The sequence below is a fragment of the Taudactylus pleione genome, unplaced genomic scaffold, assembly GCF_031769625.1.
Source record: "Taudactylus pleione unplaced genomic scaffold, aTauple2 ptg000464l, whole genome shotgun sequence".
Lineage (NCBI taxonomy): Eukaryota > Metazoa > Chordata > Amphibia > Anura > Myobatrachidae > Taudactylus > Taudactylus pleione.
This window is the reverse complement of record NW_028284866.1, coordinates 1,857,678-1,870,244: the sequence shown is the minus strand read 5'-3', so window position 1 is coordinate 1,870,244 and position 12,567 is coordinate 1,857,678. Positions and strand designations below refer to the sequence as shown.

Here is a 12,567-nt window from a genome sequence, read left to right as displayed (position 1 = left end):
TAGCATACTCCGCAGAGCTTTATTAGAAGTCAACATTCTATATTTATCAATAACATAATGATCTGCAACATAATACCCAAGATAAACGGAACTGCAGAAAATTCATAGAATGTGAAGTTTAATAACTAATAATAAGTAGCGACGTGTGCAATCTGCTTGCTGTACCCATGGTATGTGCCAGCCTATGCACCACAGCTAGTGACACTGTTGGTATACACTGACTGACCTGCCTCTGGGCTTAGTGATATGATATGCTGCAGACCCTAACCCCCTTCCTCACAGATGCTATTTCATTATACTATACCTGCAGCCCAGCTCCTGATGTAACCCACCACCATGCAACTGCAGCCCGGCTTATCCACTCACTGCTTCCGTCCACGCTAGCTGCTAGGAGCGCGATAACCAATCACAAGCCAGCAGCTGCCAGTTGCAACCAATTAAACGGCAGTGCAGGGTTCCGCCCACCTATGGGGTTGTCGAGATGGAATGCCACAAGTGGTGCGCATGCGCAGCGCCGTTCCAGTTTCAAGTATGGAGAGGAATGGGCGTCAGTAGCGGGCCTCCGTCGCCTAGCGGCACGCCCACGGGACGTCCCGCGTCACCAGCAGCAGCGGCTTGGGTGACGTAGTTGCCCCTGGTAACCTGGAGAGAGTCGCCGCCGCGTAAAAGATGGTGAGTCCGGCCGGTCCGCTTCTGATCCTGCGGGGAGGCCGGCAACGTTAAGCGTACGGCGGAGCTGGGCGTGCGGGTGGGAAGCGGGCACGGAGCGGCTCGGCTGGGAGGACTGTTGTGATGGATGAGCGAGCTCCTCCGTTGCTGGGACGCCATGATGCTGAGGAGGGAAGGGGGTGCTCATCCTGGGTGACTCACAGTGAGGAGATGTCCCGGGGATTACATACAGCCGTGCTGGGGATCTCCCTTCCCTGCCAGCCAGGGGCCAGTCCTGGGGTGGGCACCGGCATGCGCTGCCATTGGGGGCATGCTGGGATTTGTAGTTCACCCACCTAGATATCAGGGCCACTAGTGTCGTCATAGAGTCCTCTGGGCATATGCCATATAGGCAAATCCCTAGGACACCATAGGGGGTGCCCAGCAGGCAGCACAACCATTGGTGGTGGCACTTTAGGGGTGGCAGCTAAAGTCTTGCCTTGGGCACCACACAGTTCAGGGCTGGCACTGCATCTGACTATTAACCTATGTTCATATATTTTTATTTTTCTCTTTGGCTTATGTGTTACAGTCACAGCCTAATGACCTTATTGCCACCAGTGTTATATCATTCAGGTCTCTCCACATGTGTTTTATTGCAATGAATTATTGTTTTATATGTATCATTCTATTCTTCTGAGCCGTCATGCGTATCTAGGCCTTGTGCTGTGGCAGTGCCCAGTAACAACTCTGCTTTTTCATGGTAAATTACTAATTCACTTACTACTGACATTATCTTCAAAAGCAGATTTTTCTGTGATATTATTTTTCCCCACTCCAACAGGAAAAAAATATTTTTATTAATCTTAACTGGTTGTGCAAAACAATTTTGCTAATTGGATGTTACTGTTTTAAAATGAATGCTGGTTTTTGTTTACGACTATTTTATCAATGTGTGGGGTTCTTTTCACTATTACTTTTGTGTAACACAACAAAATACAGTTCATATTTTTTTTTCTATTATCCCCTAGCATAATTCAAGATTATTCACTATGTCAGTGGTTACCAAACTCTGGGCCTGATTCAAACTTTGGAATAGAGTGAGATATCTCTCTCAACTGTGAACCTGAACAAACCATATTGCAATGCAAGGGGTGTAAATACATACATTTTTTTTTACATGTGGGGTAAACACTGGCTGCTTTTGCATGTAGCCCACAAATACTGCACAGCTTTATTATTACTCTACAATTTAGATGTCAATTTGGAAACGCTCCTCCCAAATCTAAATCTCTGCACATTTTAAATCTGCCCCACCTGCAGTGCAGCATGGTTTCACCAAGATGATCAGTTGAGAGAGCTATCTCGCTCTATTCCCAAGTCTGAATCAGGCCCTCTGTCGACAAGGAACCCTAACAGACCAGGGTTTAAGGATATCCATGCTTGAGCATAGATGGTTACATTAAATTGACTGAAGTACTAATTAGACCACCTGTGCCCAAGCATGGATATCCTTAAAACCTTGACTGTTAGGGTGCTTTGAGGATGGCGTTTGAGAACCTCTGCAGTATGTTATAACTAATATTTTTGTATTTTGCAAATTCTCAAATTGTCCCATAATTGTTCATGTTATTTAGCTTTTTTTAATCCCAGAGATGATTCATTATTTTATAAATAATGACTTCTGTTTTGCAAAATCTCATTGTCCTACAGCACCCTAGTTTTAGGCAACTGTTGTGCAGCAGCTAATGCATAGGGTTTGGCTTTGTAATCTGCAGTACAAATCTTTGCTCCTTATATGGTAATTAATAGGACATGTAATTACATAGACCAACGGAAAGAACATATATAAAGTAAACTCTGTGGGTGGTTTACTAACCTTGTTCTGAGGTATAAATCTGTACTAAAACCAAAGCAACCAATCTGTTATTTGCTTTCATTGTCTAACATGCGCTAGATCACAGGTTCTCAAACTCGAACCTCAGGACCCTAAACAGTGCATGTTTTGCAGGTCTTCTCACATAATCACAAGTCAAATAATTAGATGCACTTGTGGATCTTTTAAAATGTGTGAGTGAGTAACAAATACACCCGTGGACCTGCTAGGTGACCTGGAAGACATGAGCTGTGTGGGGTCCTGAGGACCGAGTTTGAGAACCTGTGGTCTAACGCATGTTTTTAGACAATGAAAGCAAATAGCGGATTGGTTGCTTTAGTTTTAGTGCAAATTTATAGACAGATTAAAAGCTAATTGCTGATTGGTTGTTCTAGTTCTCTTGCAGATTTTCACCTTTGAGCTATGTTTATAAGTAATGCTGGGCATACACTGTCAGATGAAATGTCTGTCAAACCGACATACATTTTATCTTGCAGCCTGATACCCAGCAGATACAGTTTCGGTGCAATACACTGGGAGGTATTTCACAGTGTATTGGTCTCGATATCTGCATTCCTCATCTGCGGAAGAGACATTTCCCTGTTCCTCCCCTGCAGAGCAAATGTTGGTGGTCGGCTAGGAGCAGCATATACACTGCCTGACTTGCAACTCACAATTGATCAGATCTGTAGTACAATATGCTGGACGATTCGGCATGTCCAACAGACCAATAATTTGTGGTTGGTAGTGGAGATGCACTGTACAATTATCTGGCAGTTCGGCCAGATAATTGTATAATGTATGCCCAGCACAACCAGCTTTGGGCGACTTTGACCATGTTAACATTCAGTATGTTGACACCGATGAAATGTCAACATGGGCCATGTGGTTTCAAGGTAAGTCTATATCTAAGCCTAAGCCTAATATCGACTTTTAATATGTCGACATTCTGTCCATGTCAACATTTCCAGGTGTCTGCATTGACATCATGAATGTCGCCATTATCAGCATGGACAATCTGACTATATACCCGCTTTGGGTTTGCATATGAAGGACATATACACTAATGCTAAACACTAAAATTGCAGAATTTCATATAATTTTCCTTTCTTCGGCTAAGCAGTGTTATAGATTATCCATATACATATCTTCTCCATTATAACATGAAAATGGTTACCAGTATGGCAATAAATGCTACAGCATATGTCCGTAGCAAACAGAGAGTGCACAGCTGATCTATCTGTTAAACCGTCTCAAAGTACTTAATACCTTAGCTGGTCACGTGAGGTGGATTTCAAGATCTGATAGAAAAGACAACAATTGTATGTTCCAGCTTGGTCAGCTCTGCTGCTCCAGGGAATGTGCAGCGTTTCTCAGCTTCTTAACAATGAGACGCAGTAGGTCCAAAGTGGCCAAAAAAGTGTTGTTTTTTTTATTTTGTTTTTTTATCTTGGTCTGGTTTTTGTTACTTTTTTTTTAAATTGTAATCTAGTGAGCTAAAAGCATCATAATATAGGCCCTCATTCAGAGCCGTACGCTCTGAGCAGAGCGCACGCTCTGAATGAGGGCCGGGCTCCATTTTCATGGAGCGTCCTCCTGGACGCTCGTATAGCTGTGGGTCACCACCCACAGGCTATACGAGCGTGCTTTTTGATGGCCGCGATGGTCGAGACCATCGCGACCATCGAAATTGCGAGCCGGAGCCTGCGGTTGAGGTTTTCAACCGCAAGCTCCGGAGTGATTTTGGCTCTATCAGAGCCAAAATCACTCCCACTGACATCACTAGTGATGTCAGTGGGCCGGCTTCTGACGGGAGGCGTTCCTGTGGGAACGCCCCCGTCAGGGAGGCACGCCCCCGGCACGCCCACCAAAGGGGGCGTGCTGTCAATCAACATTGACAGCACGCCCCCTTTGATCGGACACAACGAGCGAAGGACTTTCCTTCGCTCGTCGCGTCTGGCGCATGCGCACGACGGAGCTCCCTCCGTCGTGCGTATGCTCAGTGCATAACATCGACCCACTTGCGAGCGGACAGCCGCTCGCGAGTGGGTCTGAATCAGGCCCATAATCTGCACTTCTTAAACTAACCAGCATGCAAGGTGTTGGAATAAAATGGTAGCTCTACAAGTCAAAACATATTAGAATATTGAAAACCTAACGTATCATATGAGGGTAGCTGGGCACAAGATTACCTCCTCCCGTTTCTGGATGATATAATTTGGGTGTAATTATCTCCCCCTTTTCAAATGAGGGTCCTTACCCAAGACTGTATGTCCAGGGAGGGGGAAATAATGTATTTCAGTCCCAGCCCCTGCATTTTAGAAAGTCTTTATTTTTGTAGTGTCGTCGCACTCTGTTATATCGTTGTGACAATGTAAATATTGTACTCTCCCTTTTATTTTAATTATTTTCCCTGCTTTATCATAGCGGGACTCATCCTCTGCAGTTTTGATGTATACTGTATGTAAAGGAGGAGTTCAATTCGCTGTCTGTAGTGAAAAAGTTAAAACGCTCACATTTTCCATATACCTGTATTACCTTTCAGTATTGCTTTTTTGAGTTGATGTAGCATCATATAGACCAGTGGTTCTCAAACTCGGTCCTCAGGACCCCACACAGATCACTTTTTGCAGGTCACCCAGCAGGTGCACAGGTGTGTTCATTACTCACTGACACTTTAAAAAGATCTACAGGTGCAGCTAATTATATCACTAGCAAATTATGTGAGTAGACCTGCAAAACATGCACTGTTTGGGGTCCTGAGGACCGAGTTTGAGAACCTGTGGTCTAGGCATGTCAGGAATCCATTGTATGATTATGGGTAAGCGTGCTCTAGCCTCATGAAATGCAAGTCTAATGAATACAGTCTTGTTTTTTGCCATCTAGGGTCTGCTTTCTATCTTGCGTAAATTGAAGAGTGCTCCAGACCAGGAGGTACGAATCCTGCTCCTGGGTCTCGATAATGCAGGAAAAACCACATTACTAAAACAGTTGGCCTCAGAGGACATCAGTCACATCACCCCAACACAGGTCAGTGGCAGACACTATTTTGGTGGTTATTTATTCTCAGAGCTGTCATGTGTTCAGTCCATGATCAGGGCCTCATCTGTGTGTAGTTTGTGTGTCCTTCCCTTGTTTGCATGGGATTCCTCCCACACCCCAAAAATGAAACTGTTTTTGAGAATTTAGGGCCATATCCAATTAGCCGTGGTAAATGGCTCGGGGTTATCCAATTAGCCTAGTCATCGGCCTGACTGTGGCACTTATCAGGGTTTTTTTTTTCGGGACCTAATGTGTCCCGAAAAATAAACCACGATAAGTGCGTTTTTTTTTGCCCAAAAAAGGGCGAGAACACATAGAGCCGCGAGCTCATCGCGGCTCCTTTGTGTTAACGGGCAAACTACCATATTAATTTGCTCGAATTAATAGGATAGGGAGGAAAAAAATATCTGCGAAAATCGGGGATTATCCGAGAAAAATGCCAGTTTTTCGCCGATCGCAGGAATCAATTAGCGCCCGAACAGTGTTCGGGACTAATTGGATATGGCCCTTAGACTGTAACCTCCAAATGGGACAGTGACTGATATGAATGACAACTAGTCTTTGTACTGCAGTGCATAAAATGATAGCACTGTCATAAATAAATAAATGATGATGATAAATGCTATTTGATAAAAAAAAAAATCACATCCCACTTACATGAATAAGGTGTTAGGCCACATACTTTTATGCATGGGCTTATAAAATAATATGTGGCATGTTATTTCTTTATAACAAACAAGAGTTGTTATCTTGGTCATTCTAATTTTTATACCAATGTTTACAGTTTACATCACTTGCGTCTACTTCTAGATTGTTGTTGATACATCCAAAGACCAGCCTACTGCCACAGGCAAGGCGCATACAAGTGTCTTACAGATGTAATAACGTAGTTTAAAAAAAAAAATAATCAGCCCCATGCATGCTGCCTAGATTTGAACAGCAAAGTTTTGAAAACCTAGGCAAACAATGTTTATACTGGAGGGACTATCTGGCATATGGGGGGCAGGGGCGTAGGGAGGGCGGTTCCACTGCAGCACGAGTTCCAGGCGCCTTAGCAGCTGTCAATTAGCTGACGGCCTGTCCCGGGTTCGCAACAGCAGCTCCTGTCCTGCCTTCCTGCTGCTCTAGTGAGAAACTCCTGGTCACTAGAGGAGCTTGTGCTGCGCCCTGATTGGTGGAGCTCAGCACATGTTCATCTGACCCCAGCAGGGGGCGGGGCTACAGCAGCATGTCGAGGAAGAAGCTGCAGGGTCCACATTAAGGTAAGAGATGTTATACCCCAGTAGTTATGTATATCACCCTCCCTGCCTGTATGTAGTGTATGTGTGACCCTTCTTGCCTGTGTGTACTGTATGTGTGACCCTTCTTGCCTGTGTGTACTGTATGTGTGACCCTTCTTGCCTGTGTGTACTGTATGTGTGACCCTTCTTGCCTGTGTGTACTGTATGTGTGACCCTTCTTGCCTGTGTGTACTGTATGTGTGACCCTTCCTGCCTGTGTGTACGTGTGTATGTGTGACCCTTCCTGCCTGTGTGTATGTGTGACCCTTCCTGCCTGTGTGTATGTGTGACCCTTCCTGCCTGTGTGTATGTGTGACCCTTCCTGCCTGTGTGTATGTGTGACCCTTCCTGCCTGTGTGTATGTGTGACCCTTCCTGCCTGTGTGTATGTGTGACCCTTCCTGCCTGTGTGTATGTGTGACCCTTCCTGCCTGTGTGTATGTGTGACCCTTCCTGCCTGTGTGTATGTGTGACCCTTCCTGCCTGTGTGTATGTGTGACCCTTCCTGCCTGTGTGTATGTGTGACCCTTCCTGCCTGTGTGTATGTGTGACCCTTCCTGCCTGTGTGTATGTGTGACCCTTCCTGCCTGTGTGTATGTGTGACCCTTCCTGCCTGTGTGTATGTGTGACCCTTCCTGCCTGTGTGTATGTGTGACCCTTCCTGCCTGTGTGTATGTGTGACCCTTCCTGCCTGTGTGTATGTGTGACCCTTCCTGCCTGTGTGTATGTGTGACCCTTCCTGCCTGTGTGTATGTGTGACCCTTCCTGCCTGTGTGTATGTGTGACCCTTCCTGCCTGTGTGTATGTGTGACCCTTCCTGCCTGTGTGTATGTGTGACCCTTCCTGCCTGTGTGTATGTGTGACCCTTCCTGCCTGTGTGTATGTGTGACCCTTCCTGCCTGTGTGTATGTGTGACCCTTCCTGCCTGTGTGTATGTGTGACCCTTCCTGCCTGTGTGTATGTGTGACCCTTCCTGCCTGTGTGTATGTGTGACCCTTCCTGCCTGTGTGTATGTGTGACCCTTCCTGCCTGTGTGTATGTGTGACCCTTCCTGCCTGTGTGTATGTGTGACCCTTCCTGCCTGTGTGTATGTGTGACCCTTCCTGCCTGTGTGTATGTGTGACCCTTCCTGCCTGTGTGTATGTGTGACCCTTCCTGCCTGTGTGTATGTGTGACCCTTCCTGCCTGTGTGTATGTGTGACCCTTCCTGCCTGTGTGTATGTGTGACCCTTCCTGCCTGTGTGTACGTGTGACCCTTCCTGCCTGTGTGTACGTGTGACCCTTCCTGCCTGTGTGTACGTGTGACCCTTCCTGCCTGTGTGTACGTGTGACCCTTCCTGCCTGTGTGTACGTGTGACCCTTCCTGCCTGTGTGTACGTGTGACCCTTCCTGCCTGTGTGTACGTGTGACCCTTCCTGCCTGTGTGTACGTGTGACCCTTCCTGCCTGTGTGTACGTGTGACCCTTCCTGCCTGTGTGTACGTGTGACCCTTCCTGCCTGTGTGTGCGTGTGACCCTTCCTGCCTGTGTGTGCGTGTGACCCTTCCTGCCTGTGTGTGCGTGTGACCCTTCCTGCCTGTGTGTGCGTGTGACCCTTCCTGCCTGTGTGTGCGTGTGACCCTTCCTGCCTGTGTGTGCGTGTGACCCTTCCTGCCTGTGTGTGCGTGTGACCCTTCCTGCCTGTGTGTGCGTGTGACCCTTCCTGCCTGTGTGTGCGTGTGACCCTTCCTGCCTGTGTGTGCGTGTGTATGTGTGACCCTTCCTGCCTGTGTGTACGTGTGTATGTGTGACCCTTCCTGCCTGTGTGTACGTGTGTATGTGTGACCCTTCCTGCCTGTGTGTACGTGTGTATGTGTGACCCTTCCTGCCTGTGTGTACGTGTGTATGTGTGACCCTTCCTGCCTGTGTGTACGTGTGTATGTGTGACCCTTCCTGCCTGTGTGTACGTGTGTATGTGTGACCCTTCCTCCCTGTATGTATGTGTGACCCTTCTTGACTGTATGTACTGTATGTGTGACCCTTCTTGCCTGTATGTGTGACCCTTCCTGCTTGTATGTATGTATGTATGACAGACCCTTCCTGCCAGTATGTACTGTATGTGTGTACGTGTGACCCTTCCTGCCTGTGTGTACGTGTGACCCTTCCTGCCTGTGTGTACGTGTGACCCTTCCTGCCTGTGTGTACGTGTGACCCTTCCTGCCTGTGTGTACGTGTGACCCTTCCTGCCTGTGTGTACGTGTGACCCTTCCTGCCTGTGTGTACGTGTGTATGTGTGACCCTTCCTGCCTGTGTGTACGTGTGTGTGTGTGTGACCCTTCCTGCCTGTGTGTATGTGTGACCCTTCTTGACTGTATGTACTGTATGTGTGACAGACCCTTCCTGCCTGTATGTACGTGTGTATGTGTGACCCTTCCTGCCTCTATGTACGTGTGTATGTGTGACCCTTCCTGCCTCTATGTACGTGTGTATGTGTGACCCTTCCTGCCTCTATGTACGTGTGTATGTGTGACCCTTCCTGCCTCTATGTACGTGTATGTGTGACCCTTCCTGCCTGTATGTACTGTATGTGTGAACCTTCTTGCCTGTATGTACGTGTGTATGTGTGACTCTTCCTGCCTGTATGTACGTGTGTATGTGTGACCCTTCCTCCCTGTATGTACGTGTATGTGTGACCCTTCCTGCCTGTATGTATGTGTGACCCTTCTTGACTGTATGTACTGTATGTGTGACCCTTCTTGCCTGTATGTGTGACCCTTCCTGCTTGTATGTATGTATGTATGACAGACCCTTCCTGCCAGTATGTACTGTATGTGTGTATGTGTGACCCTGCCTGTATGTATGTATGTTTGTGTGACCCTGCCTGCCTGTATGTACTGTATGTGTGACCCTGCCTGCCTGTATGTATGTGTATGTGTGTGAACCTTCCAGTATGTATGTATGTATGAACCTGCCTGTATGTGTGTGTATATGTATGTATATATGAGACCGTGTGTGTGTGTGTGTGTGTGTGTGTGTGTGTGTGTGACCCTGCCTGCATATGTATGTATGTGACCCTGCCTGTATGTGTGTCCATGTATGTATGAATGTGTGACCCAGCCTACATGTATGTATGTATGTATGTATGAATGAATGTGACCCTGCCTGCATGTGTATGTATGCCAGTGTATGTATGTGGCCCCGCCTGTATGTATTTTTTTATGTATGTATGACCCTGCCATGTATGTGTGTGTATATGTGTAGCGGTTATATTATATAGCACACGCACTTTTTTTTGGGGGGGGGGGGGTTTAAACCGAGGGCATTCTGTGGCATACAGGGTCGAATTGTGGCATAATATTTGTGGGGGCACAGTGTGGTATACTTGGGGCACTATGTGTTTATTGGTTCTTTTTAACTGGTTGATGAACTATTTGACGACCGTCATTGTGCACTATTATATGTATTTCTGATAAAATATTGACTGATCTAATCATTGTTCTAGTGTAAAGTGCATAGTGCCAAAAACCATGTTAAGCTAGTGATAACACCTAAAATATGGTTATGCATACCTACATTTATTAGTGACTCATGTATGATAGACTCTCTAAAATATTGCAGGAAGGGAAGCCACATGTATCCAGGTAAGGGCTTGCCCTGTTGAGTATATTGGTGGTGATTCAAAAAAGTAGCAAATTTGCACCTTGATGAAATCATGTTGTACTGCAGAGAGAATCCGGGCCTGATTCTAAGTGTCACGCTGCAGCAATGTGTGACGCAGTGTTTTCAGTCTGCGTATGTGTCACGATTTTGTTTGTACATACAGATGTGTCCTTACACATCTTTGCTGCAGTCGCGCTAAAAAGTCCCTCTCTGCGTGCCAGGTGCCGCGAGACGATGGGCGTCATTTTTGCGGATAATGTGTCTAAGGCGCAATGCGATGCAGCTAGGACACACCAGGTGACTGTGTGCTGATTAATTTGATGTGTGACACTTGTGTATCTGTCTGCACCTGAGTTCCTGAATCTGTATATGAAGTGCTAAGGTACAGCGGCCGCAGCTGTTATCATTCCATGTTCTGTTGTGCTTCATATACAGACTCTGGTGCACACAGATATACAAGTGTCACATATCACATTAATCAGCACAGTCCTCTGGTACGTCCTAGTCATGGATCTGGCGGCTCACTCGCGCCAGGCAAGTCTCACTGCGTGGCGTATTGAGGATAGATGTATGAGGACACATCTCTAGTCGCAGCACAAATTTGGACACATGGTAATAGAAATGTAAAGTGTGTTTCTGGACGATGACTGCAGGGTTCGCAAAAGACTCGCTATAGCGCGTTTTTACGCGCTACAGGTACTTGGGCACCCGACTTTAAAAACTAAGTGGGTCCCGCGGGACCCGCTATGTGCAGCGCCGTAGCAGCCAATTGCTATCGGCGGCATCTCCTCAACCAATAGCAGGCGTCTCCTCAACTAGTTCCCTCACCTCCAGCCCTCACCCAATCGCTAACCACGGACATCAGCCGCCTCACCATCCCGTCCCGGCCCCTTCCACTCCCCGGGAGCAGCAGCAACATCTGTGGAATGCATGGAATGCCAAGCCCCGCCCACTGCACAGGAACAGCAGCAGCAAGGCAGCGTCTGTAGCCCTGCAACCCTGCCCCTGCTCCCAGGCTGAACTCAGAGCAGGTCAGAGCCGGGAGCAAAACACATAGCACAGCATGGTGACCACAGCAAGTCCGGGTCGCACACTCCCGGGCCCACAGCAGCGGACTCAGAGCAGGTGAGAGCCGGGAGCAGAGCACAGCACGGCGACCAGAGGAAGTCCCGGTAACACACCCCTGGGCCCACAACAGCTGCACCACGCCATTCCACACGCTTACAAGATTGTTGAACAGACCTATGGTAGGAAGCTCAGTACGCCGGTCTGCACAGCACTCCTCTTTCAGCTTCAGTCACACAGTACTCCTCTCTCTCACAAATTCCCCTTTACTTTCTGACTGCTTTCTCCCCTTGCTCCCTCCCTACCCCTAGCACTGCCTGGCCCTAGCCCCCTTCTTGCCCCCCAGTACACAGCCAGCTGCTTTCTATCATTGCTCCCTCCCTAGCACTGCCTGTCCCTAGCCCCATCCTTGCCCCCCCAGCACTGTCATAACTGCTGTCTGCACCTACCCCTGCCCTTACTCCCCTCTACCTCCAGTTCTACCCCAACTTCTCCCTGTCTATACTCCTAGCTCTAACCCAACTGCTGCCTGCCCTCACCCGCCATAAAATGTGACGGAACCCAGAAACTGTGGAGTAGGACCCCAATGTTTCAAAGGGAAGGGTCCCTGGGACCCACAATTTTTCTTGCTTAGCGCGATTACTGTGACTGGTAGCTGGCAGGAGTAGCTGAATAGACACACACAGATGATGCGTCTTATGGGAGTGTCGCGGCATGTAGCTGAAAGCGGTTACGTAGAGACGCACAGCCGCTCACATAGGAGGCCATAGTCAGACGCAGGAACTGCACCTGCCGTAGAGCTGGTGCAAGGTTCATTGGTGCAACCGATGGTACATCAATATTGCCTGCGAGTAGACTCCTCAGTCCTTGCACATTTGCAGATAATGCTGTGGCAAAAGACACAAGGACACAATCTGCCCCATCTGTAATGCAACATGGTTTTGCCAAGCTGCAAAGTTATTCCTTTTTTTTGCTTTGCTACTAACTCCGTATCAGCCCCTCTGAGTTCTATTGGATAA

The 12,567-nt window shown here is 47.6% G+C and overlaps 2 protein-coding genes across 3 annotated transcripts in view; one reads left to right on the top strand and one right to left on the bottom strand.

Annotated features, from left to right (window-relative positions):
* Window positions 1–410, bottom strand: part of SFXN2 (sideroflexin 2) — a 56,615-nt gene extending 56,205 nt beyond the window's left edge. For both annotated transcript variants that reach the window (XM_088448673.1, XM_088448674.1), the window contains exon 1: window positions 305–410. The gene's annotated coding sequence lies outside the window, so the exon portion shown is untranslated. The remainder of the gene's footprint in view (window positions 1–304) is intronic.
* A 118-nt stretch (window positions 411–528) lies between these two features.
* The window catches only part of ARL3 (ARF like GTPase 3), a 48,031-nt gene continuing 35,992 nt past the window's right edge, over window positions 529–12,567 (top strand). The window contains exons 1-2 of the mRNA XM_088448708.1: window positions 529–672; window positions 5,411–5,554. Coding sequence (XP_088304834.1) covers window positions 670–672; window positions 5,411–5,554 — 147 coding nt within the window. The 5' untranslated portion in view covers window positions 529–669. The remainder of the gene's footprint in view (window positions 673–5,410; window positions 5,555–12,567) is intronic.